Source organism: Salmo salar, unplaced genomic scaffold, assembly GCF_905237065.1.
Source record: "Salmo salar unplaced genomic scaffold, Ssal_v3.1, whole genome shotgun sequence".
In the NCBI taxonomy this organism is placed as follows: Eukaryota; Metazoa; Chordata; class Actinopteri; order Salmoniformes; family Salmonidae; genus Salmo; species Salmo salar.
The window spans coordinates 17,501-31,254 of NW_025547739.1; the positions used below are offsets into that span (position 1 = coordinate 17,501).

The 13,754-nt window shown below is 40.7% G+C and overlaps 1 protein-coding gene across 1 annotated transcript in view; it reads right to left on the reverse strand.

Annotated features, from left to right (window-relative positions):
- LOC106594371 (sperm-associated antigen 1A) overlaps positions 1 to 12,042 on the reverse strand; it is a gene marked incomplete at its 3' end in the record, with an annotated part of 25,971 nt that extends 13,929 nt beyond the window's left edge. The window contains 8 exon segments of the mRNA XM_045711540.1: positions 2,920 to 3,050; positions 3,372 to 3,477; positions 3,700 to 3,812; positions 10,249 to 10,322; positions 10,419 to 10,541; positions 10,870 to 11,029; positions 11,482 to 11,649; positions 11,882 to 12,042. Of these exon segments, the coding sequence (XP_045567496.1) occupies positions 2,920 to 3,050; positions 3,372 to 3,477; positions 3,700 to 3,812; positions 10,249 to 10,322; positions 10,419 to 10,541; positions 10,870 to 11,029; positions 11,482 to 11,642 (868 nt within the window).
- Positions 12,043 to 13,754: the final 1,712 nt, after the last annotated feature.

The following is a 13,754-nucleotide window of genomic DNA, read 5'->3' on the forward strand; positions in this document are numbered from 1 at the left end:
CATGAGCTTTAAAACACAACGCTGTCAGCCTGGGACATGACATGAGCTTTCAAACACAACGCTGTCAGCCTGGGACATGACATGAGCTTTACAACACAACGCTGTCAGCCTGGGACATGACATGAGCTTTACAACACAACGCTGTCAGCCTGGGACATGACATGAGCTTTAAAACACAAGCTGCGCCCCTGTCAGCGGCTGGGACATGACATGAGCTTTAAAACACAACGCTGTCAGCCTGGGACATGACATGAGCTTTCAAACACAACGCTGTCAGCCTGGGACATGACATGAGCTTTCAAACACAACGCTGTCAGCCTGGGACATGACATGAGCTTTAAAACACAACGCTGTCAGCCTGGGACATGACATGAGCTTTCAAACACAACGCTGTCAGCCTGGGACATGACATGAGCTTTAAAACACAACGCTGTCAGCCTGGGACATGACATGAGCTTTAAAACACAACGCTGTCAGCCGGGGACATGACATGAGCTTTAAAACACAACGCTGTCAGCCTGGGACATGACATGAGCTTTAAAACACAACGCTGTCAGCCTGGGACATGACATGAGCTTTAAAACACAACGCTGTCAGCCTGGGACATGACATGAGCTTTCAAACACAACGCTGTCAGCCTGGGAGACATGAGCTTTAAAACACAACGCTGTCAGCCTGGGACATGACATGAGCTTTAAAACACAACGCTGTCAGCCTGGGACATGACATGAGCTTTCAAATCACACCTTATTCCTGCCTGCACCACTTTTCAACCAGGGCCCATAGGACTCAGGTCTAAAGAAGTGACCTATATATAGGGAATAGGGTGCCATTTGGCCCTGGTCTAAAGTAGTGCACTATATAGGGAATAGGGTTCCATTGGGTCCTGGACAGTACCTTACATATTGTCTGGACAGTACCTTTCATATTGTCTGGACAGTACCTTACATATTGTCTGGACAGTACCTTACATATTGTCTGGACAGTACCTTTCATATTGTCTGGACAGTACCTTACATATTGTCTGGACAGTACCTTTCATATTGTCTGGACAGTACCTTTCATATTGTCTGGACAGTACCTTACATATTGTCTGGACAGTACCTTTCATATTGTCTGGACAGTACCTTTCATATTGTCTGGACAGTACCTTTCATATTGTCTGGACAGTACCTTTCATATTGTCTGGACAGTACCTTTCATATTGTCTGGACAGTACCTTTCATATTGTCTGGACAGTACCTTTCATATTGTCTGGACAGTACCTTACATATTGTCTGGACAGTACCTTTCATATTGTCTGGACAGTACCTTTCATATTGTCTGGACAGTACCTTTCATATTGTCTGGACAGTACCTTTCATATTGTCTGGACAGTACCTTTCATATTGTCTGGACAGTACCTTACATATTGTCTGGACAGTACCTTCATATTGTCTGGACAGTACCTTTCATATTGTCTGGACAGTACCTTTCATATTGTCTGGACAGTACCTTTCATATTGTCTGGACAGTACCTTTCATATTGTCTGGACAGTACCTTTCATATTGTCTGGACAGTACCTTTCATATTGTCTGGACAGTACCTTTCATATTGTCTGGACAGTACCTTTCATATTGTCTGGACAGTACCTTTCATATTGTCTGGACAGTACCTTTCATATTGTCTGGACAGTACCTTCATATTGTCTGGACAGTACCTTTCATATTGTCTGGACAGTACCTTACATATTGTCTGGACAGTACCTTTCATATTGTCTGGACAGTACCTTTCATATTGTCTGGACAGTACCTTACATATTGTCTGGACAGTACCTTTCATATTGTCTGGACAGTACCTTTCATATTGTCTGGACAGTACCTTTCATATTGTCTGGACAGTACCTTACATATTGTCTGGACAGTACCTTTCATATTGTCTGGACAGTACCTTTCATATTGTCTGGACAGTACCTTACATATTGTCTGGACAGTACCTTACATATTGTCTGGACAGTACCTTTCATATTGTCTGGACAGTACCTTTCATATTGTCTGGACAGTACCTTACATATTGTCTGGACAGTACCTTTCATATTGTCTGGACAGTACCTTTCATATTGTCTGGACAGTACCTTACATATTGTCTGGACAGTACCTTTCATATTGTCTGGACAGTACCTTTCATATTGTCTGGACAGTACCTTTCATATTGTCTGGACAGTACCTTTCATATTGTCTGGACAGTACCTTTCATATTGTCTGGACAGTACCTTTCATATTGTCTGGACAGTACCTTTCATATTGTCTGGACAGTACCTTTCATATTGTCTGGACAGTACCTTTCATATTGTCTGGACAGTACCTTACATATTGTCTGGACAGTACCTTTCATATTGTCTGGACAGTACCTTTCATATTGTCTGGACAGTACCTTTCATATTGTCTGGACAGTACCTTTCATATTGTCTGGACAGTACCTTACATATTGTCTGGACAGTACCTTTCATATTGTCTGGACAGTACCTTTCATATTGTCTGGACAGTACCTTTCATATTGTCTGGACAGTACCTTACATATTGTCTGGACAGTACCTTACATATTGTCTGGACAGTACCTTACATATTGTCTGGACAGTACCTTTCATATTGTCTGGACAGTACCTTTCATATTGTCTGGACAGTACCTTTCATATTGTCTGGACAGTACCTTTCATATTGTCTGGACAGTACCTTTCATATTGTCTGGACAGTACCTTTCATATTGTCTGGACAGTACCTTACATATTGTCTGGACAGTACCTTACATATTGTCTGGACAGTACCTTTCATATTGTCTGGACAGTACCTTTCATATTGTCTGGACAGTACCTTTCATATTGTCTGGACAGTACCTTACATATTGTCTGGACAGTACCTTTCATATTGTCTGGACAGTACCTTTCACATTGTCTGGCTCCATCTCCAGTACCTTCTGACAGTCGTTGAGGGCGTTGTGCCAGTGCTGCAGTTTGATCTCTGACTGGGCTCTGTTGTTGTAGCCTGCTACGGTTGGTAACACCGACAGACTCCTGGTGAGGACGAGACACGGAGAGAAGAAGAGAGACGGACCTCATTTAGCACTACTGAGACTGGCTACTGGATAAGACCTTCTCACCGAGAGTTTGAGTAATATAAACATTGAATAAGGAATGAAGACAGAGCTCCACTAGTATCTCTATGAATATAAATATATCTCTATGGTTTGAAGCTCAACTCAAGACAAAGGAATTTAAACCCATTGAATATGAATTCGCTAAAAGATACTAGCATCAACTTTAGCTTGAAGGTAATGACTATCCCTGAATCCTCAACGTGAGACCAGTTACCAGTGTTAAGTCATAGGGTCTGACCTTGTATAATACAACACCGCTTCTTCATAGTCGTTGGCCTTGAAAGCCTCGTTGCCTTTATCCTTCTCACGGCTGGCAACGAGGACTTTCTCCCGCTCTGTCAACGCTACGAGAACATACACATTCCTGTCAAGACGACTGAGAAAGAATAGTCAAATAAAGACCTACTGCAAAGTGTGCATGAATTTTTTTTTTTTTGGTGATATAAACTACAGAACAACAACACTTAGAAAATGTCCACTTTTGTGTTAAAAACCGTTAAAAGTAAATAACAAATCTCTGGGGACGCTAATGATACAGTCTAATGGGAAACAAATATATATTTCACCTGTTGCATCCATTTTGCTCTTGATTGTTTTATGTCTAGAGTTTACGATTGCGGGGGAATCGTTTTTTGTTAAATTTCCATCAATTTTATCACACTCCTTGTCGACATCAAACCTGCAATACAGAGCGATAACGTTGATAATATTGTCTAGGTATGATTCCTGGACCACATACACGGATTATACAGCAGGGGGAAAAAATACACTGGTCCCATTCTATATAATCAGGTGGAATAACCTTCTATAGACTCACTGGTCCTATTCTATATAATCAGGAGGAATAACCTTCTATAGACTCACTGGTCCTATTCTATATAATCAGGAGGAATAACCTTCTATAAACTCACTGGTCCTATTCTATATAATCAGGAGGAATAACCTTCTATAGACTCACTGGTCCTATTCTATATAATCAGGAGGAATAACCTTCTATAAACTCACTGGTCCTATTCTATATAATCAGGAGGAATAACCTTCTATAGACTCACTGGTCCTATTCTATATAATCAGGAGGAATAACCTTCTATAAACTCACTGGTCCTATTCTATATAATCAGGAGGAATAACCTTCTATAGACTCACTGGTCCTATTCTATATAATCAGGAGGAATAACCTTCTATAAACTCACTGGTCCTATTCTATATAATCAGGAGGAATAACCTTCTATAGACTCACTGGTCCTATTCTATATAATCAGGAGGAATAACCTTCTACAAACTCACTGGTCCTATTCTATATAATCAGGAGGAATAACCTTCTATAGACTCACTGGTCCTATTCTATATAATCAGGAGGAATAACCTTCTATAAACTCACTGGTCCTATTCTATATAATCAGGAGGAATAACCTTCTATAAACTCACTGGTCCCATTCTGTATAATCAGGAGGAATAACCTTCTATAAACTCACTGGTCCTATTCTATATAATCAGGAGGAATAACCTTCTATAGACTCACTGGTCCTATTCTATATAATCAGGAGGAATAACCTTCTATAAACTCACTGGTCCTATTCTATATAATCAGGAGGAATAACCTTCTATAGACTCACTGGTCCTATTCTATATAATCAGGAGGAATAACCTTCTATAAACTCACTGGTCCTATTCTATATAATCAGGAGGAATAACCTTCTATAGACTCACTGGTCCTATTCTATATAATCAGGAGGAATAACCTTCTATAAACTCACTGGTCCTATTCTATATAATCAGGAGGAATAACCTTCTATAGACTCACTGGTCCTATTCTATATAATCAGGAGGAATAACCTTCTATAGACTCACTGGTCCTATTCTATATAATCAGGAGGAATAACCTTCTATAAACTCACTGGTCCTATTCTATATAATCAGGAGGAATAACCTTCTATAGACTCACTGGTCCTATTCTATATAATCAGGAGGAATAACCTTCTATAGACTCACTGGTCCCATTCTATATAATCAGGAGGAATAACCTTCTATAGACTCACTGGTCCTATTCTATATAATCAGGAGGAATAACCTTCTATAGACTCACTGGTCCTATTCTATATAATCAGGAGGAATAACCTTCTATAGACTCACTGGTCCCATTCTATATAATCAGGAGGAATAACCTTCTATAGACTCACTGGTCCTATTCTATATAATCAGGAGGAATAACCTTCTATAGACTCACTGGTCCTATTCTATATAATCAGGAGGAATAACCTTCTATAAACTCACTGGTCCTATTCTATATAATCAGGAGGAATAACCTTCTATAGACTCACTGGTCCTATTCTATATAATCAGGAGGAATAACCTTCTATAGACTCACTGGTCCTATTCTATATAATCAGGAGGAATAACCTTCTATAGACTCACTGGTCCTATTCTATATAATCAGGAGGAATAACCTTCTATAGACTCACTGGTCCTATTCTATATAATCAGGAGGAATAACCTTCTATAAACTCACTGGTCCTATTCTATATAATCAGGAGGAATAACCTTCTATAAACTCACTGGTCCTATTCTATATAATCAGGAGGAATAACCTTCTATAGACTCACTGGTCCTATTCTATATAATCAGGAGGAATAACCTTCTATAGACTCACTGGTCCTATTCTATATAATCAGGAGGAATAACCTTCTATAGACTCACTGGTCCTATTCTATATAATCAGGAGGAATAACCTTCTATAGACTCACTGGTCCTATTCTATATAATCAGGAGGAATAACCTTCTATAGACTCACTGGTCCCATTCTATATAATCAGGAGGAATAACCTTCTATAAACTCACTGGTCTTATTCTATATAATCAGGAGGAATAACCTTCTATAGACTCACTGGTCCTATTCTATATAATCAGGAGGAATAACCTTCTATAGACTCACTGGTCCTATTCTATATAATCAGGAGGAATAACCTTCTATAGACTCACTGGTCCTATTCTATATAATCAGGAGGAATAACCTTCTATAAACTCACTGGTCCTATTCTATATAATCAGGAGGAATAACCTTCTATAAACTCACTGGTCCTATTCTATATAATCAGGAGGAATAACCTTCTATAGACTCACTGGTCCTATTCTATATAATCAGGAGGAATAACCTTCTATAGACTCACTGGTCCTATTCTATATAATCAGGAGGAATAACCTTCTATAAACTCACTGGTCCCATTCTATATAATCAGGAGGAATAACCTTCTATAGACTCACTGGTCCTATTCTATATAATCAGGAGGAATAACCTTCTATAGACTCACTGGTCCTATTCTATATAATCAGGAGGAATAACCTTCTATAGACTCACTGGTCCTATTCTATATAATCAGGAGGAATAACCTTCTATAGACTCACTGGTCCTATTCTATATAATCAGGAGGAATAACCTTCTATAAACTCACTGGTCCTATTCTATATAATCAGGAGGAATAACCTTCTATAAACTCACTGGTCCTATTCTATATAATCAGGAGGAATAACCTTCTATAAACTCACTGGTCCTATTCTATATAATCAGGAGGAATAACCTTCTATAGACTCACTGGTCCTATTCTATATAATCAGGAGGAATAACCTTCTATAGACTCACTGGTCCTATTCTATATAATCAGGAGGAATAACCTTCTATAGACTCACTGGTCCCATTCTGTATAATCAGGAGGAATAACCTTCTATAGACTCACTGGTCCTATTCTATATAATCAGGAGGAATAACCTTCTATAAACTCACTGGTCCTATTCTATATAATCAGGAGGAATAACCTTCTATAGACTCACTGGTCCTATTCTATATAATCAGGAGGAATAACCTTCTATAAACTCACTGGTCCTATTCTATATAATCAGGAGGAATAACCTTCTATAAACTCACTGGTCCTATTCTATATAATCAGGAGGAATAACCTTCTATAAACTCACTGGTCCTATTCTATATAATCAGGAGGAATAACCTTCTATAGACTCACTGGTCCTATTCTATATAATCAGGAGGAATAACCTTCTATAGACTCACTGGTCCTATTCTATATAATCAGGAGGAATAACCTTCTATAGACTCACTGGTCCTATTCTATATAATCAGGAGGAATAACCTTCTATAGACTCACTGGTCCTATTCTGTATAATCAGGAGGAATAACCTTCTATAAACTCACTGGTCCTATTCTATATAATCAGGAGGAATAACCTTCTATAGACTCACTGGTCCTATTCTGTATAATCAGGAGGAATAACCTTCTATAAACTCACTGGTCCTATTCAATATAATCAGGAGGAATAACCTTCTATAAACTCACTGGTCCCATTCTATATAATCAGGAGGAATAACCTTCTATAAACTCACTGGTCCTATTCTGTATAATCAGGAGGAATAACCTTCTATAGACCATCTGGTCCCATTCAATATAATCAGGAGGAATAACCTTCTATAAACTCACTGGTCCCATTCTGTATAATCAGGAGGAATAACCTTCTATAAACTCACTGGTCCTATTCTATATAATCAGGAGGAATAACCTTCTATAGACTCACTGGTCCTATTCTATATAATCAGGAGGAATAACCTTCTATAGACTCACTGGTCCTATTCTATATAATCAGGAGGAATAACCTTCTATAAACTCACTGGTCCTATTCTGTATAATCAGGAGGAATAACCTTCTATAAACTCACTGGTCCTATTCTATATAATCAGGAGGAATAACCTTCTATAGACTCACTGGTCCTATTCTATATAATCAGGAGGAATAACCTTCTATAGACTCACTGGTCCTATTCTATATAATCAGGAGGAATAACCTTCTATAAACTCACTGGTCCTATTCTATATAATCAGGAGGAATAACCTTCTATAAACTCACTGGTCCTATTCTATATAATCAGGAGGAATAACCTTCTATAGACTCACTGGTCCTATTCTATATAATCAGGAGGAATAACCTTCTATAGACTCACTGGTCCTATTCTATATAATCAGGAGGAATAACCTTCTATAAACTCACTGGTCCTATTCTATATAATCAGGAGGAATAACCTTCTATAGACTCACTGGTCCTATTCTATATAATCAGGAGGAATAACCTTCTATAGACTCACTGGTCCTATTCTATATAATCAGGAGGAATAACCTTCTATAAACTCACTGGTCCCATTCTGTATAATCAGGAGGAATAACCTTCTATAGACTCACTGGTCCTATTCTATATAATCAGGAGGAATAACCTTCTATAGACTCACTGGTCCTATTCTATATAATCAGGAGGAATAACCTTCTATAAACTCACTGGTCCTATTCTATATAATCAGGAGGAATAACCTTCTATAGACTCACTGGTCCTATTCTGTATAATCAGGAGGAATAACCTTCTATAGACTCACTGGTCCTATTCTATATAATCAGGAGGAATAACCTTCTATAGACTCACTGGTCCCATTCTATATAATCAGGAGGAATAACCTTCTATAGACTCACTGGTCCTATTCTATATAATCAGGAGGAATAACCTTCTATAGACTCACTGGTCCCATTCTATATAATCAGGAGGAATAACCTTCTATAAACTCACTGGTCCTATTCTATATAATCAGGAGGAATAACCTTCTATAGACTCACTGGTCCTATTCTATATAATCAGGAGGAATAACCTTCTATAGACTCACTGGTCCTATTCTATATAATCAGGAGGAATAACCTTCTATAGACTCACTGGTCCTATTCTATATAATCAGGAGGAATAACCTTCTATAGACTCACTGGTCCTATTCTATATAATCAGGAGGAATAACCTTCTATAGACTCACTGGTCCTATTCTATATAATCAGGAGGAATAACCTTCTATAGACTCACTGGTCCTATTCTATATAATCAGGAGGAATAACCTTCTATAGACTCACTGGTCCTATTCTATATAATCAGGAGGAATAACCTTCTATAGACTCACTGGTCCTATTCTATATAATCAGGAGGAATAACCTTCTATAGACTCACTGGTCCTATTCTATATAATCAGGAGGAATAACCTTCTATAGACTCACTGGTCCTATTCTATATAATCAGGAGGAATAACCTTCTATAAACTCACTGGTCCTATTCTATATAATCAGGAGGAATAACCTTCTATAAACTCACTGGTCCCATTCTATATAATCAGGAGGAATAACCTTCTATAAACTCACTGGTCCCATTCTATATAATCAGGAGGAATAACCTTCTATAGACTCACTGGTCCTATTCTATATAATCAGGAGGAATAACCTTCTATAAACTCACTGGTCCTATTCTATATAATCAGGAGGAATAACCTTCTATAGACTCACTGGTCCCATTCTATATAATCAGGAGGAATAACCTTCTATAAACTCACTGGTCCCATTCTATATAATCAGGAGGAATAACCTTCTATAGACTCACTGGTCCTATTCTATATAATCAGGAGGAATAACCTTCTATAAACTCACTGGTCCTATTCTATATAATCAGGAGGAATAACCTTCTATAGACTCACTGGTCCTATTCTATATAATCAGGAGGAATAACCTTCTATAGACTCACTGGTCCTATTCTATATAATCAGGAGGAATAACCTTCTATAGACTCACTGGTCCTATTCTATATAATCAGGAGGAATAACCTTCTATAGACTCACTGGTCCTATTCTATATAATCAGGAGGAATAACCTTCTATAAACTCACTGGTCCTATTCTATATAATCAGGAGGAATAACCTTCTATAGACTCACTGGTCCTATTCTATATAATCAGGAGGAATAACCTTCTATAAACTCACTGGTCCTATTCTATATAATCAGGAGGAATAACCTTCTATAGACTCACTGGTCCTATTCTATATAATCAGGAGGAATAACCTTCTATAAACTCACTGGTCCTATTCTATATAATCAGGAGGAATAACCTTCTATAAACTCACTGGTCCTATTCTATATAATCAGGAGGAATAACCTTCTATAGACTCACTGGTCCTATTCTATATAATCAGGAGGAATAACCTTCTATAGACTCACTGGTCCTATTCTATATAATCAGGAGGAATAACCTTCTATAAACTCACTGGTCCCATTCTGTATAATTACGAGGAAGAACCTTCTTCTGTGCAGTTTTCTTCTGTCCATTTGAAACTGAATTCTGCGACACAATTTAGAAGGAAGTTTTTAGTCATTTTCCCGTCTATTGTCCGACAACACAAAATAATAGTATTCCCTCATGTAACAGAGACTTTACCTGCTTGAGAGGAACAGAGCAACTTGATCCCCGTACTGGTGGTACGTTCTCAGTTTGAAGATCGTGGAATAAAGATTGTTGTTTCAGCTCAGTTTCACTCATTTTGGCGTCTGTCTTCCACTTCTGTAAAAGTGAAAACAGTGGGTGGTGAATATTAGGTAAGTCTGCTATATAAGGACGTGTGTATCAGTCTGCATTACCTACAGCGGCACTCCTGTTACACCACTATGGTATTACTACTAATACAAAAGTCTCAATGCCGCTTTGCAAGTGTTGTTACAAAGTCACTGATCTCTGTTAACCCGGAACTAAAATCTTGCATCATTTTTCAGGTCGGATGCTTGATGTTTTTTACGTAGTGTCTCTCCACGAACAGATTTACAAAGTCACATCGGCACATTCCGAGGCCCAAAACGTTTTTGAGACAACGTCGTGTGGCAGGGACATGTACCTTGAGTTCGTCAGTGATCTGGCTCCATTCATCTCCAGAGAAGCAGGCGGCGGTGGCTGGGGGGTTGTCCTTTCTGAGGGCACGACTTTTAGGGTCCAACCTCTCCAGACGTCTCTCACAGAACTCTGTCAGATGGGGGTAGATGCCCTCATCTCCAGACCTGTAGTGAAATAGTCCACAGTGAATTTCATAACATCTGTCAGTATAACACAGAGGTGTTCACCTGGCTGGCATAATTAGTCCTCAGGACCCCCCCCCCCCCCACAAAAAAAAAATTGCATGTTGATCCACATTAGCATGTCGATCCACCTCCCTGTGGCTCAGTTGATAGAGCATGGTGTTTGCAACGCCAGGGTTGTGGGTTCGATTCCCACGGGGGGCCAGTGCAGAAAAAGAAAAAAAAAATGTATGAAATGAGTTGAAATGTATGCATTCACTACCGTAAGTTGCTCTGGATAAGAGCGTCTGCTAAAATGACTAAAATGTAAAATGTGAAAACATTTCATTTCTGAATTAGTTTGAACATATTTGTGCAACTCTTTTGTCCATTTCTCACTTAAATTGTTATGTTCAGCTGTAACCTAGAACCTAACTTCCCTCTGAATCATTTACCTTAGCACCGTCAAAACCTTCCCCAGGTATTTCACATCGGTGCAGTTCTCAATGTAGCCATAGTCGAGGTGATCCACTGGAACCGCTGCGACGGAACTGGTCCCAGTTGTTCCTGTTGGCACCTCTTGATTTAGAAGTGAGGAAACTATCTCTGCATTCATGGCTGACCTGTTGACGACGACAACAACAACAACAACAACAACAACAACATGTCTATGCGTTACTATAGCGACATCGTCCAGTAGCTACTGTCTGGGTCTTTGACAACAATGCTAGCTAGCTAAAGTTAGCCGTTTGGTTTAACGTTACTGTCAGTGAAGATAGTTTTAAATGTTTTTAATTTCACTTTTATTTAACTAGGCAAGTCATGGATGGTTGAAAAGTAAATGTCCTTACTCACCAAACGTAAGACGTTGTAGATATTTAGCGAAATAATAACTCGCTACGGTGTAAAGTTATCTAGCGACCTGTTTGTGTATCTCATCAGCCGAGCAACTCCAGGCGTTTCGTTACTATGGTGACCAGTGTTACCCGGTACAGTGGCCGCCGGGTGGTGCGGTTCTGGTAATGGGTGGTGCGGTTCTGGTAACCAGTGTTACCCGGTACAGTGGCCGCAGGGTGGTGCGGTTCTGGTAACCAGTGTTACCCGGTACAGTGGCGGCCCAGTGGTGCGGTTCTGGTAACGGGTGGTGCGGTTCTGGTAACCAGTGTTACCCTGTACAATGGCCGCAGGGTGGTGCGGTTCTGGTAACCAGTGTTACCCGGTACAGTGGCCGCAGGGTGGTGCGGTTCTGGTAACGGGTGGTGCGGTTCTGGTAACCAGTGTTACCCGGTACAATGGCCGCAGGGTGGTGCGGTTCTGGTAACGGGTGGTGCGGTTCTGGTAACCAGTGTTACCCGGTACAATGGCCGCAGGGTGGTGCGGTTCTGGTAACGGGTGGTGCGGTTCTGGTAACCAGTGTTACCCTGTACAATGGCCGCAGGGTGGTGCGGTTCTGGTAACCAGTGTTACCCGGTACAGTGGCCGCAGGGTGGTGCGGTTCTGGTAACGGGTGGTGCGGTTCTGGTAACCAGTGTTACCCGGTACAATGGCCGCAGGGTGGTGCGGTTCTGGTAACGGGTGGTGCGGTTCTGGTAACCAGTGTTACCCGGCACAATGGCCGCAGGGTGGTGCGGTTCTGGTAACGGGTGGTGCAGTTCTGGTAACCAGTGTTACCCGGTACAATGGCCGCAGGGTGGTGCGGTTCTGGTAACGGGTGGTGTGGTTCTGGTAACCAGTGTTACACGGTACAGTGCCCACCGGGTCAGGTGCGGTTCTGGTAACCAGTGTTACCTGGTACAATGCCCACCGGGTGGTGCGGTTCTGGTAACCAGTGTTACCTGGTACAATGCCCACCGGGTGGTGCGGTTCTGGTAACGGGTGGTGTGGTTCTGGTGACCAGTGTTACCTGGTCCAGTGCCTACCGGGTGGTGCGGTTCTGGTAACGGGTGGTGTGGTTCTGGTGACCAGTGTTACCTGGTCCAGTGCCCACCGGGTCAGGTGCGGTTCTGGTAACCAGTGTTACCCGGTACAGTGCCCACCGGGTAAGGTGTGGTTCTGGTAACCAGTGTTACCCGGTACAATGCCCACCGGGTGGTGCGGTTCTGGTAACCAGTGTTACCCGGTACAGTGCCCACCGGGTCAGGTGCGGTTCTGCTTGTTTTGTGGAAGAGACAAACATATTTGGTGCTGCAGGTAGTTACTTCATCCACTAGATGGCGATGTCGCGTCAACGATAGTACAGTACTGATAGATGTCACTCTGTTTAACAGCAACTAAGTAACACTACACACACACACACACACACTGCACACACTGCACACACACGCCCTATTTCTGCAGACATTGGCTCCTTTGATCAATCACGTCTGATACCCATTTTTTGCGGAAAGAGCTGCAGGCACTTACTGACAAATGACTTGTTGTTGACAATCCATCAACGTCTGGACCAAAGTCTTGGATTTTCTTATGAGTAATAATAAACAAACAAACAGTTATAATTAGTAATAAATTCCAAGTTACTTGAACTATAAACGGGGGAACGAGAACTCGCCAGTACATATGACTGGAACGAATTGCAAAAATCGCTGAAGCTGGAGACTTTTATTTCCCTCACTAACTTTAAGCATCAGCTATCTGAGCAGCTAACCGATCGCTGCAGCTGTACATAGTCCATCTGTAAATAGCCCAGCCAATCTACCTACCTCATCCCCCATATTGTTTTTATTTACTT